General features: G+C 41.3%; 1 protein-coding gene across 2 annotated transcripts in view; it reads right to left on the bottom strand.

Moving 5' to 3' along the window:
• The window catches only part of RBM20 (RNA binding motif protein 20), a 512,103-nt gene that overhangs the window by 175,738 nt on the left and 321,562 nt on the right, over positions 1 to 14,803 (bottom strand). Inside the window, exon 1 of one of the 2 annotated variants that reach the window (XM_086922776.1) lies at positions 9,221 to 9,321. The exons of the other annotated variant lie outside the window; for it this stretch is intronic. Within the exon in view, the coding sequence (XP_086778902.1) occupies positions 9,221 to 9,255 (35 nt within the window). The 5' untranslated portion in view covers positions 9,256 to 9,321. Of the gene's footprint in view, positions 1 to 9,220; positions 9,322 to 14,803 lie in introns of those variants that run through there. 2 annotated transcript variants of the gene reach the window in all.

Raw genomic sequence — 14,803 nt, 5'->3', positions numbered from 1 at the left:
CCTGCATGAAAATATTGAACTTGATTTCCGATTGTCGCGTCTCCTTATTTTCTTTTGAATTCATGCCTCCTCACACTGAGTTCAGCCCATTATAACTCATGTGCTTGTATGCCTTAATCTGTTATTGTATTTCTACAAATTGCCTATTCCGATTGTCGCATCTCCTTATTTTCTATTGAATTCATGCCTCCTCACACTGAGTTCAGCCCATTATAACTCATGTGCTTGTATGCCTTAATCTGTTATTGTATTTGACTAAAATTTTAAAAATAACAATCTTTCTTAAGCGCTGCATCCAAACGTGGAAGTACAGCCTGTCGGAGCGCTGAAACGCCACCCCCTACGCCGCTTTTAAAAAGAAATGTAACATGTAAAAGCTTTTCAACAATAACACGGACATGGACCACTCATTCAGGTACAGCTATGAGCTGAAACACTGACCATCATTTCTATATAAAACACTAAGAACGTTCGGATTCAGTTATTCGATGTAACCTACGAATAAATTGTTTATAACGTAAAACACACACTTGATCGGTATAGGATTGCTGGAATGTACATTCGCCAGAGTGTTTTTTTTAATACAATGAAGCACTATGCTTATGATGATATGCTCAAGAACGTGTTTTAAACTTGTAAAGCGCTCAGACGCTTGAAATGGCCCGGTCGGCGCTAGGGAAAACTAAAAATAAATGCATTTTTAGGCACGTTGGTATATATATATCACTTGTTCTCTCCCTCAAAGGGTAAATTCAACGAAGTTTTGTCCTCAGATCGTACCCCTCTGTTTCCCCCGAGGCTGTACATGTTCACACCCCCCACCGCCCCCCGCCCCCCTCGTCACAGCATCACAGCGCTGAAACGCCACCCCCTACGCCGCTTTTAAGTTCCAGTTGAACCTTGTAGAGAGTGTTGCTGTAAACTTGAGAAATGGCTTGGTGCATTCGACGTCACTGTAGCTAATATCTAACACGAACGGAGTCTTCTGTGCCACACACATCGTTAATTGAGCAACACTGACGTGATTTTAAACCTACAGAACGGCAAAATCTAAGCCAGAGGTTGAGATTTAGAGGAATGCAGGAGAAAGAGACAGTCTGTGAAATACAGGGAAAGATGGGACGAGAGAGACTGGGAAGAAGGCCATGAAAAGAAACGGGTAAAGATGAAGAGCCTGGGAAAGAAAGAGGAAGGCAGAGCAATAACAATAAAACAAGCATTGGAAATGCAATAGGTCTCGCATAGTTGCTTCGACTTGTTTGAGTTAAGTTTGTTCCCCCGCCCCAATTGCTGTCCACTTGGTTGTATATTGGTTGACTGGCAAGGCTTACGCACAACCAACAGCTTGTGTGCACAAAAACATATTTTCAACACACAGATGCCAGGCTTCTGATTGGCAGACTCTGGTACTGCGAACATTTGTACCCGCATCTATATCTCAGTACAGCAGCCAGGCGGTATCACTGTGGGTCATCTGCATGCTCATTTCAGGGTTACGGTTGGCATGGGTGGGCATATGAAGTGCAGTGTGTGGGTATTCACACACGTTTTGCAGGTTGTTTCCTTCCTTCCTGGACGAGGCACATAAACCTACTCATGCAAAGGCAGGAGAAGAAAGTGTATTTCCATGGTGTTGGCGAGTGGTGAGAACCCCCTTATTAATTTACATGTCGGCTTTCTAATGACGGTGGGGGTTATTTAGTATACAACGGCGCAAAAATTGCTAACAAAAATGGTCCTCCCGTCGAACGATTAAGTTGCATGAAGGAAGACTGCGTTCAGAAATCTGTGGTTCTAGATTGGGAGGCGAATTACCAGGGCAGTGAAGTGAAGTGAAGTGATTTATCATAATAACTGAGACGTTTTAAGGCATGGGCGAAGTGGGCAATTGCCCAGGACCTCCACTCTCCAAATGCAATGTTCTTGGATTTCCGTCACAATAAAATACACTGAACATAATCTTCACAAAATTTATTTACAAACGTTTAAGCTATTGCCATTTTAAATTACAATAACTTTTATTTAAGTATTAATTATTTACAAAATTAAAAGCCATTGTTATTTGTAATATCAATACATCTAAGTCACGTAAATACAACACACATTGCATTACAAATGCTATAGGTGTCACATTTGCGAAAGTTAAAACTACTGACATTGTAACTAACAAAGCTATTAATTTTGCTATTTTCAAAATTAACACATAAATTAAAAAAGTGTCATTTACAATATCAATCGCTCAAACTTTCCTAATGCGAAAAGTTAAAAGTATGGGCATTGTAAATCACAAAACAAAAAAATAAAATGTCATTTAGAAAACCAATAGCTCAAACTTTCCTACTGCGAGACCTATTGGCAACGCCAGTGCTTGTCTAATATTAATGCCTAGTCGGTTCTCCAAAAGGCTCTGACTTTGCAGTAGGAGAAGCAGTTGGGATAGGGAATAACTGAAGCAACCAACAAAATAAAATATGAACACTGATTTTCCCCTTACAAGAACGAAAGAACAAAGGAGGGTATGTTGTGAGTTGTCTAACGACCATACAGCCTTAAGGGAATAACTTCCAGAATTAGAAATGCACTATTTACGGCAGTTTAGTACCATACTTAAATATCTTAGGCCAAATACATTCTACTATCAATATGACTGGAAATGTAACCTCTTTACTAATGTTGTCTTGTATTTTTTTTTGTTTTTACAATTTCTGTTTATGGGCATTAAAATAATACATGCGTATGCAGATTCAATTATTTCACAAATACTATTGAATTGTTTCTGCGGCTTCGTTCTATGAGTGGTTCTCCTTTCTGGTTGCAAGTAAGAAAAAGAGACGACTAAAACCTCAAACAAAAACACATCGTAATATATATTAACCTAATGTCCAAGACCAGGAGACGAGACCCGCCAAGAGCATGAGAAAGGGGGTAGGCCGTCAGTGAACCACTCTATAACTTCCTTCCTGTTTCTTTTATACGTTTATATTTTGTATTACTATTGCAGTACTATGTATTTTGTTTCTTTCTCATGTAAGAATCTACAGATGGTCATCGAACTATGCACATGTTGTATGGAACATTATGTATCTTGTTATAATCCCTTATCGCAATTGCTTTTTTTCCTTTGCTTTGTTTTCAAACATACAATAAAAACCTTTTGAACAACAAAAAAATATAACAACCTAACATTTTGCCTCATATTGTTAAGCGCGCTAGGTCTTACAGCAGACATGGCCATGACAAGTAAGGGTGTTGGCACATATTCACTGGATGTATTGTATTTGGAACCTCACAGCAGTAGGTGCTCTTTACTTAACCCACAGCATGCCTTGGATCACAAAAAGAGACTGAAAAATGATCGCCAATCAAGTGTAGGGTTTCTTCAATGTGGCATGTGGCGCACTATCTCAGTCAGGCTGGTTCAACAAACCCCAAAGTAAAAAGCAAAAAATTGCATGACATTGCAACTTAAATGTGAACTGCATTCAAAAGCTGTCTAACATTAGCAATACAAATATTGCTAGTAACTCTACATTTAAACACTAATTAATATTTCGAACTGTTTCTTATTACTGTTGAAATAATTTTGCAATAATAAAGGCTTCTTCTTTGCTATCTTCGCACACTGTGTTGTTTTAGATGTTGATCAGTCCTCAATCAATACTACACATTATTATACTGAATGTTAATAATAATAATAATAATAATAATAATAATAATAATAATAATAATAATAATAATACCGAAATTTCTAGAGCGCGAACAGCTACCTCGCCAGGAGGTGTCCCGGCGCTATGTGAGCCGCTCAGAGCGAACAGTAAGTAATGCCGGGCGATCAGATCTTTTGAGTAGAGAGCCAAGTTTTTAATTGCTTCCTGAACCCAATCTCTGATGTTGCCGACTGAATGGCAGGCGGTAGGGCGTTCCACAGCTTCGCTGTGTTTGCTGAAAAAGTCCAAAAAAATACACATACTGTTTGTTTACGGAGCACTTAGAACCCAGGATTTCATTTTCTAAGCTCTGTAATTAACCTCTAGTGTAATTGATAACTTCTTCTTAAAGGATTAAAACTAATATTAGTGTTTCCCTCTTCTTTAAATTCGGATTGGTTATTGCACCGTCTACATGCCAGTTTTAGCAGTTCACAAATGACCTAGACGATCAAACTGAAAACATTAATTTGTTACTGTGTATGTCTCCTCGAGGCCACCATTTGTCTATTTAACATGTGTGCTGTTTGATAAGACACGGGCACCTGACACCACATCATGCCCATGAAGGGATCATTGTGTGCAGCCCATTCCACAGAACAGGTGCCCTCCAGAAGGGTATGTTTAGGCTACACTTTTATTCCCCGAACGCATGGGGAGGGTTTTCTTTCATGACTTCCTTCCTAGGGCAGTGCCAGCTTAACCTGCATCCTTCTAAAGCAGAGTCTTACAAAGGGGAAGCTCTGTAGTTTCAGGGTAAAGTATGTGAAAACAAAGCCGAAGTGCTAGATTTCAATATACTTTCTGAAATTTACATTTTTTAAGTCATTCTACAAGTATTCACAAAAAATGTTATAACAGTTAATAATTATAACAATGATACCTGCGGTTTAAATCTCAGTAGTTATTGCATGGACTTTGCACTTAACATGCTATAATTACGTACCACATTTAAATCTTAATGGCAGTATTTTACAATACAGGCACTGTGCATTTTTTTAAAAAAAAAATGTATGTTATTTCCTAAGCACTTTGGTGTAATTGAAATGAAACAAGCAGTGCTTCATCAAACTTCAAAATAAATTAACTAATTTGGTTAGCAGCTAGCGTGTTTAAAGATCAAGCTACAATATCGAAGACCATTTTGCACAGGCATTGCAGACATGTTTCAGCACTAAAACAATTGCAGTATGAAGCATAGCATTAGCACTACATGGCATAGTTCTGCAAGAATTTCTATCTCAGGAAGTAGTGCTACAGGAAGTATTGCAATAACGTTTCATCACAAGATGTCATAGGAGCGTCTTCTGCTTACGACGTTTCAAGCCAAGAACATTTATGAACTGTCTTCACCAGTTTTCCAGATATAAAATATGTGAGATAGTTGTGCCTTAGAGCAAGTGCTCTAGAAGTCTCTTTGCAACTTGTATGCTGCACAGCCACAAATCCTTCCTAATGGTCGACAAAATTATTACTACTGGTGTCAATGGTAGTGCCAATGGTTCTTGATTACACTACAAAGTAGCAAACACTATATAATGGGCATCTGGAATTGGAGAACAAATTATGTGGCATTGCTGAGTAAATTTATGCAGAAAGAGAAAACAAATAATGTGGCATTATGCATCATGTTCTGTAACAGTGTTATCTAGCTATTTAGTCATTTGAACACATATTACTATAAAACGGATTCCAAATGCTGTGCATAATACCAACATTTCTGAAGAAAGAACAGTATACACATTCACCCGATGCTGGTAAAAATGGTATTGACCAACAAATGCTTTTATCTTGCATAGATGCTGAATAAAACTGTTTTATTAATACTGTCACTTCTAACTCCAAGAACACAATAGTGTGGGGTATCTTTACAAGAACTGGTGCTCCTCCGTTTTGCCACATTTTACTGAAGTAATGTCATGCAGTTCAGGCAGCTATGTCCCAGCGCTCTGCTGCACTATCTGCAGGCCAAAGGGTAGGATGCTGGCTCATCTATGGTTAAACATGACATCAAGGGAATGCTCATGGGCAATTTTCATAATATGTTGGGGAAGGGCAGGCCGCAAGCCTTCTAGCTGTGCTACCATATGTCAAAGGGAAAGGTCAGGAATGCGCTGTATCTACGAGCATGGTAGACATGATCTTGTGAGGTTCATATATGATCATAGTTCTCGGTTTCACATGTCTGGGATATATTTAAGCCCCATGACCAATGGATTTACATGTGGACACACAGACTAGAGACAGGGATTGCCTTGCTTCAACAGGGTGTTTGGAGGTACCATTTTACAAGGTGATGCATTTGTGAGGGTCTTTGACAGTATTGAATGCACACACAGGGCCTAATTTAGCAGCTGATGCCACTGGGCAGCAAAGGATTCAATATGGCTGCACTGGCATGCATCCAAAGTGAAGGGGTGGAATGTGCCTTTTTCCTAACATACAGCACATCCACGGTTTGAAAGCATACACACAATCACATGGTAGTGACTAGTGCCATCACCCTATCCCTTACCACCATGGTGCACATGTGTCAGCTTAGTGTCCTCACATGACGTCATGCTTTAAGGGACACATTCTAGCACCAAAAACACACAATGTATGCAATTCCCTCCTTCTATGTGTCCTGCGGAATTCAGGACACAAAGAAATTGGACCTGACAAAGAGACATGTAATTATGTATCCTCATGTCACCTCCCCTTGGGAGGCACACTAGTTGCACATTGTCCCAGGGTCCCTGAACATGGGATGTGTGGAAGTGAGTGAATTCTTCATTGGTGTTGTATGGGAAAGGCCAACGCAAGGCCCATGGTACACATCCCGAACATCGGGTGAATGCATGCAGCTCTTTGCTGTAGCTTGCCTTGCTGCATACCTATGAGGTAATGCAATGTCATAGACACAGATTTTACATTACAACATTGATATGATTTGAGGAGCGGCTTCACCAGAGCATCATGAAAAGTGATGCTCCATCAGCACAGTTCCCTTGTACATGTGGCCCATAGTGGTGTAGGTAGTCTGGCCATGTGTGACTTGTAGGATTGTGTTTTGCATATGCCATGTAGTATGGCACAAGTATGTAGGCCCACACCAACTACATATTCGTTGTCTCAATCAACCCAAGACTAATATGTCAATGTATTCCTACATCATTTATTTGTATTTTTTGTATTTTACGGAGTTTTATATAGCGCAAACTTGACCCGAATCGGGTATCAGGGCGTTTTACATAGCACCAGTTACGTTACATGAGGACACATTCTTTTTGTTTTTTTGTTAGGCGAGGGGAGATTAAGTGATTTGGCCAGAATCACAGGATGTTCTGCGTCGTTCCCGAAACTCGAACCCAGTTCCCCAGATTCGAGGACGACCGCCCTAGCCGTTAGGCCAACTTCTCTCCCCAATTGACAGCCATGTGATCTGTCATGTGCTTGAGAAATACTTACCAACCAGTAAGCCATTCCTATAGTTCCCATTCTGGAAGCGCTCATTGATGGTGGAATGCCAGAAGATGAAGGCGTCATGAGCACTGCCAGGGTACTTTGTAAGGACATTCATGAAGAGCCCCAGATGGGCTACCTTGAATGTCAAACACTAAAACTGCGGCTAGCGGATCTGTGCAAAAAAAAAATTAGGCGCTAGCAGTGAAAAAGTGACGCTAAATGGCTCTAGAGTCACTTTGCAAACATGGCGACAAAAAAAAAGCTGCAGAAGCATTAAAAAAATGATGCTGTGGCGACGTTCGCTCCTTGTGAATATGCCCCAGCGTGTCACACGAAGTGTGCACCTGTAGCCTTGTTTTATGATTTGATTTGATTATGGGATTTATATAGTGCACAAATGCCCAAGGGCGTCTATGCGCTGTGCGGGGGACTGTCCAAGGGATTCGGATGGAGATGGTGTAGCTTAGTTTGAGAATAGCCATGTCTTTAGAAACTTTCTGAATCCGACCAACGTTGGCAGCTTTTATGTTGAGCATTGTTAATGAATTTAGCAGAAAACAAGGCTGCGTGTTCACACTTTTCATGATAAAAGGTGCCCTTTTTTTATTCTGCATATTCCAGTTACGTTATAGAACTGGTCTTGAGTTTTGGGTTTTACTCCATAATCGTACATTTAGAAGAATGTCTTTCCATTAAAGAAAACCAATGAAATTCAGTACTGTCCATTACATTTGAACAATGTAACTCTTTTTAGGTGGAATTCTAAGATATTGAAGGCGTCAGTCTAAAAGTCAGTAGTAAAACGCATGTGATTTTTACCATACTCTCGGTGGCCTCTCGAAATAACTGGTGCTCAGAGAACAACGTCAAGAGTGGAACAGAGATATGCATGAATAGCATAATAAAAAAAACAATTATGAGAAAGAAAAAATAGTTATTTACAAACTGCTTAAATTACATTTAAACATGTAAGGATGTGTTTAATTAAGCTTTTAAGCAGACACAATGCCTCTGAGTCCATTGCTGTTTGTTCAGCAGTTTTACATTGTTCCCACCAGTTTTACACCTCACTACAGCAATCAACTGAAAGGTGGCCAGTCAACTTCTGCACGGCGTCATGCAGAACACTGCACTACCTGTGCTGCCTTGCTTTTAGCGACTTTTGCATCATTTTGAGCATGAAACTTTTGTTATTGTTGACAACTGCAACGCATGCAGCAGATGATGAATTATACGTGAATTTCATAATCATGTACAAAACGCCAGTTCCGCTTATTGAATAATTCCAGTGGTCCTGCTATCTTTATAAAAAACAAATGATTGCCGTCAATTAAGAAACAACCCCGGAATAGGCATATTCCCCTCCATCTGCTTGCACTGCTGTGCTTCCTTTTAGAACACAAACGGTGTCTATTGCAACATCATTTCCAGGTTGCTGCCAAAATGGTGTATCATTTGGGATGTTACGTCATCAGTGTTAATCGCGTGCAAATCCCTGCCGGCCTCTGTATCTGCTCCCAAGGTCACACTGGGACAGGAAATACACCCGGGCAGCAAAATAAACGTCGCCTCCATTATTTAATCAGATAGCTAAGAATGCGGCCAGTGCGACACTAAGTGCTGGTGGCGCCTCTATGCGTGGGAATGTAAAGGACTAGCGTTATCTGCATAATTCCGAAACGATAAATACCTTGGAAATAAGAAAAGCGAAGGCAACAACGCATTAATAGGAACACGCAAGATAAAGAGAACGACAATTGCATAAAAGAAGAGAGCGAGTGACGCACACTTCAGAAGTAGGGAAAGATGGAACCAAACTAAATGATGCGGGAGAATAAACTACAAATAAATTCAGGATAAACCAACAGACTTCACTACGCTAATGTAAGAAGGGCCGGGGTACGGGAGCCTGCACGGCTGCCGAGGGCTGCTTCAGTTGAGAATGGTGAAAGTGCCGAGATCACACTGCGCACAGGAAGCGCCTGCCCCTGCGCCTAACCATCACCACAAACCGCGCGGCGTGCATGGAGCACTTCAAGATTCAACACGTGAACTTCAATTCTTACCTCCTTTTCAGTTGCTCGTGTTTCAAAAATCCCATCCAGCCTGCAGTCGTTGCACATTTTCAGAAATTAGACGTGGCCTTACCTATTTTTCGAAACTCCCAGGCCACCGTATGCATTATGACCACCCTGACCCTACGGCAACGCGACCAACGGGATCCGGGCCAGACACGTAGGATAGATGCACGCAAATGTCCACAGCCGGGTACCAGGCTATCCGCAAATGGGCTATTATCAAGCGGCCCCTCGCACAGCACAGCACGCCGCCCCACTACTGGCGAGCTCGCCCTGTTCAGACACCCAAATGTCACGGAGGTCCCCCAGGGACCAGTTCTGGACGCGTTGCACACGCCGAGAGAAAGTGGAAGACAATCTCAGTTGATGTTTACGCCATATGCTTCGCCCTGTCTGTGGCTGCCACCATGGAGGGGCAGTGCAAGCTACGAGGAATGCGTCGAAGGCATGTGGGTGTCAATCAGGGAGGCCTTAAAGAGGCGCTGGAGGTCAGGGGCAAATATGTAGGCTCAGTGCCTTTTCCATACAACCAGCTATGCTTTCTTTTACGTCTTTCTGGAACATAGTAGTGTCAGGGCCTGCCAGCTACACCGACTGGGCTCTGATTGTTGACTTGCCCCGAACGGTTTCTATTTTGTGTTTGATGCATTGTTCATGATAGAAGAAAGTTGCGTTTAGGGTTTATTACAACAAAAACAGTTACCTTCCATTCTCTGCATGCCTTGCTCTGTCCGAGTGAAGCTCGCTCTACGGCGCACACCCGCCTTTCTCCGTATTATTGTAACTTTGCATATTGCCCACACCTCATTTCATGGATCACAACCTCACCTCCTATGAACCCAAATCCCTGCAGCCTACAAGTACCACATTTCCTGTAGCTCATCTATTCAGTCCAACAACCATATACATGTGCTCGAGTAGCCTTGATAGCTCTGATTAATTTTATTTACGACAATAAAACGATATATCTGCCATACATTTGGAATATCACTAGATTTTCTAGGCTTTCTTAATTTACCCGGACAGTTGGAATTTGCTTTATTCTCACAAACCTAACCCTCTTCATACAGCTGCTTGACTGTGGGCACCAGTGGGGAGCTTGCAATCCTATATGTTAGGAACGTGTTGAGTCACTCCACACCACCAGAAGCATGGGCTTGACCGTCTTAAACATCATCTGTTAGGTTCGCCAGTTAAGTACAGACGTGTTGACAACGAACTATTGAACCACATATATGCTTAACTCTAAAAGACAGTATGGCATGTTCTGCCTTAGGACAGTTGTTGTAGCTGCTAGTAGACTAATGACAAAAATGTGTATTCCCATTCCAAATTTGCAAATTCCAAATCTAAATTATTTATATTTTTTGGGAAAAAAAGCAGGCAAAAATGTGTTGCCTTTCGCTGACTCAGAGTGTCTATAACCACACTTACAGTCCCTGTCACCATCCCGTCGAGTTACATGGTTCCTTTGTAGCTTCTACATGCCCTGATGGTCACCCTTAGCCAGTCCTGCTTTTTAACCTCTTTGAATTCTGGGACTTGTAGAGAATTACTTCCCATTCATTCCTATGAGCCTCCTGGCCCATAGAAATGAATGGGAAAGTATTCCTGAATTGCGATTCCGCAATTTGCTAATCGCAATTATGGAATACTAAGAAATCAGAAAAAAAACGCTTTTTTTTACATACATCCCTTTTTGCCATTCTCAAATAGTGATTCTCAAAAAAACGCTATTTGAGAATCGCAAGCAGGGACTTTCATACATATGCCCCTATGCTCCCAAACCCTGAATGAAAAATTTACCTTGACTTAAAGCTATTGATGTCCTCTCTTCTGTGTTTTGCAAAAAAGACACCCTCCTTAGCTTCCATCCTCTGCAAGCCTTACTCTCTCTGAATGCAGCCTACATACGGTTGCATGTCTGTCTGCCTTATTCTCTATTATTACATCTCTTTGAATTACACCTAGATCACAGCCTTTCCTTCTTTGAAGCCATATCCTCGCCATCTAACAATTTCTAATCACCTCCAGCTTATCTTTTCTTCCCCTCAACTAATCTTTTGCATGAACAGGGATAGCAAGCGCTATACAAATCCAATTACAATGCAGTACGACACAATGCTACATTACTGGGTCTTTTTATTACGTTATATTTTGGTATTTTGCTCTTTTTTGTTTGATGTAATGGTATACCGTGTTATTGGTATGGGGACCGGTAGGGTCCTACTTTTTAGTTTCTTGAGTGTGGGAATTGTCACTCGTTGGTGCTGACTGGAGGAAAAGGTAAATCAATTTGGAATCTGATTGGTCTATTATTACACAGGGTTCAGTAGTCACCCTTCCTGTTTTAAGCGCTCATACGCTTCCTATCTAATACCTTAAAAGAGGTTCATTCTCATTACTGATCTGCTATGGAGAAGGTTGGACTACTGCAATTTCCTTTATCTGGGTTTTTCAAAATATCTTCAATGACTGCAAGTGGTTCAGAACTCAACTCCTATTCCATTCCACCCAACTTCTAACTATAACGATCTAAGCTTTATACATCTTCACAAGACATATTTTGCCCAAAAGACTTGAAATTAAACTAAATCAGTTTGGGTCTTCTGTACTTTGCAGCACCAAGAAAGCATATGCAGGGAACATTTGTGCATAACAAAAAAAATGCGACACTAACTTATCATTACCGAACTTCACGTTTTATGTTATGATACCATAATGTTGTGTTACTATGTGGTACTATAGTATTACTATTATATATTGTGTTAAATTATTGTTATGGCTAACTATGATGTACTCTTATTATGATGTGTGGTTAATGTGATACTATGTGTGTATACTATGATATGATGTGCAGTTAATATGCTCATGTTACTCTGTTGGATTCTTGTGTAGCATTTGTTGAGTTGCGTCAGATTTACAAATTAAGTACATGGGCCCTTATTTATGAGGCCTTGCGTCAGTTTTGCGCCGCTGGTGCGTCACTTTTTGTGACGCACCAGCGGCGTAAAAAATGCGCCTTGTTGCGCCATATTTAAAAAGTGACGCATCTAGGTAGATGCGTCACTTTTTAAACCCCTGCGCCACATTATACCTGCGTCAGGTATAATGTATGCAGAGGGGGCGTTCCCCCGCAAAAAGCCTCGTAATAGTGACGCAGTGCAATCTATGAGATTTCACTGCGTCACTTTTAGGATGCTGTTGCGTCAAAATCTTGCGCCTGCCTCACAGCAGGCATAAGACTGACGCAAGCCCTTTCACATGGGGCTTTCCCCATGTGAAAGGACGCATTGCTGGAATTGCGTCACTTTTGTGACACACTCCAGCAATGCGTCACTTTTGCGCTTACAGATACGTCAGAAATACTGACGTATCTGTAAGTCCTTGCGACATGATGAGTCATACATTAAATATGACGCATCATTGGTGTCGCAAGGAGTGCGCAGTGAAAAGTGACGCATCGTTGTTTTCACGCAGCGATGCGTCACTTTTCATAAATGAGGCCCATGGAACCTAGACAACTTCATGACCCCGGTTCACAGGACATCGACATATTTCCTTTTACCACTGAAAGTGCAGGATGCAGGATGACCTGTATGGAGCCCACATAATGTCATTTGATGCAAGTTTTACAAAATTATAGTGCGCACATTTATGGCCAATCGTACATCGAGATAACAGCGCTTCCAAAGTTTTTCTCTTTTGCAAATGAAATAAGGTAGGGAAATGGAATGTTGGTGGGTATAGCCGTCACACATCTTTCAAGGTGCCACCCTGCTCTGTTCCCAAACCTAACATTATTAAAATAGTTATGAAATAACAATCCAAATTAGACTGTGCTAGAAAGATCAGAGAATGTTCAATTGGAGTAAATTCTGGTGCAAAATAGCCAATTTACAGGTATCTCGAGCAACAGAAACTGTGGTGAGTGTGTGAACATTTTGTGTTCTCATGTTTGTGGTACAGCAGCAGCACAATGAAAAGCAATGGAATTTATAGATGGGAACATCCGTAGGACTAGTTCATGTGAAGGTCATGCCAAGCAACACACACTGTCTTTTACCAAATATTATGACCAACCGTCTCTTCCAGGATCTGGTTTACAACCTGCCACATAGCTCGTAAAATGGGTAATGTTGCATTACAGAAGGCAAATCGAGAGCCCTGACCAGTGTAGGACAGAGTAGGTGCACTGACGGAGAGGAACCCAAAAAGTATTTCTATTAATACGCGGATATCACCACGACTGACGCGCATACGTGTGTGTTGATAGAAATGGGGAACCATTATCATGGAGGAATGCCTTCTCCGCTTTGATACTGAAATATTGGAGCAGTTTCCGCTCGGTGAGAAGATCAGAGTGAGACCATGGGACCTGTTTTCTTTCAGAAGTGTTGAAAAGTGTATGCTGAAGCCCATCAGATTGCCTTGATAACTAATTTACGGCTGTCCAACTGGCTGGCTCCCTCGAGACCCAGCAGGTCTTGTTCCTTCCTTATTTAGTAACAGCTCTTGTCAGCCCATAAAACTTTCACAACATGCTTTGCATTTTAAAGCTGCTGGGATTTGATTACCTTAGGTGGAAGTTCAAAATCAAAGGGTGTTTTATCCCTAATGACCTGTGGATCTTCCGTTAAGCCCTGTGTTTTCTGGTTCCTCTAATGATTTATCGGTGTTGAAATATCACCCGCGACAAGGCATTTTATTTCAGTGCCCCTTATTGGATATCTAAAGAACACTCAGCTTACAACCATTCCCAGGTATCTGCACTGTACAGCAAGCATAAGACCATGGGGGAGACTCTACGAGTTTCTTAATGAATATTTATATTTCACATAAACACATTTCGTTAGGTAAGGGCACATCAGCAGAATTTACAATAACATGTTAAAGGTATCTGATCCGCACAATGACAAAAACTAGCCTCACTCGCCCAACATCTCTGTGGGTTGTTGTTTAAAAGCCTGAGGACCGAAAGAGAAGAAACAGACTTTGGGCCCGATTCACAAAGGTAAAGTTAGACGAAAGTCTGACTTATGACTTTCGGTTTTCACAAAGGGCATTTACTTCTTTTGTCTAAATTTACCTTTGTGAATCGGGCCCTTTAAGATTCTTCCATGAGGGCGGCCCCACAGCTTCTGGGGGTGTTTAGCTCTGCCCACCAGGTTCAATGTTACCTCCTCCAGTAAGTACTTCCTGGAGTAGGTTGAGATGCTGGACAGTTGACTGTAGTAATTAAATTAATTTTGTCCCCTCACCTGAAAACAGACATTTACAGATGGGTCTCAAAATGTCAGGTGGGTGGGCAGGATTATTTATCTGAAAGCACCAGAGGAAAGTTCTAAAACACTGCATTACTCTTACCACTCTTCTCTGCTATGACTTGCTAAACTTGAAATGTAACTGTGCTTTCACGAACCGCTGGCCACTGGGAAAGTTGTAACTCACTGTACTACACTTTATGTTTTACTCTAGTAAGCCTATACTTCTTTAAATGCAATTAAACATCCATGTCTTCTCTGACCTGCCCAGACAGTCTGTTATAATTATGGTACTGCTATGCCTAAG

This window comes from Lissotriton vulgaris, chromosome 5 (genome assembly GCF_964263255.1).
Source record: "Lissotriton vulgaris chromosome 5, aLisVul1.2, whole genome shotgun sequence".
NCBI lineage: Eukaryota > Metazoa > Chordata > Amphibia > Caudata > Salamandridae > Lissotriton > Lissotriton vulgaris.
The sequence above is the reverse complement of the archived record's forward strand: the minus strand, read 5'-3'. Positions and strand labels throughout refer to the sequence as shown.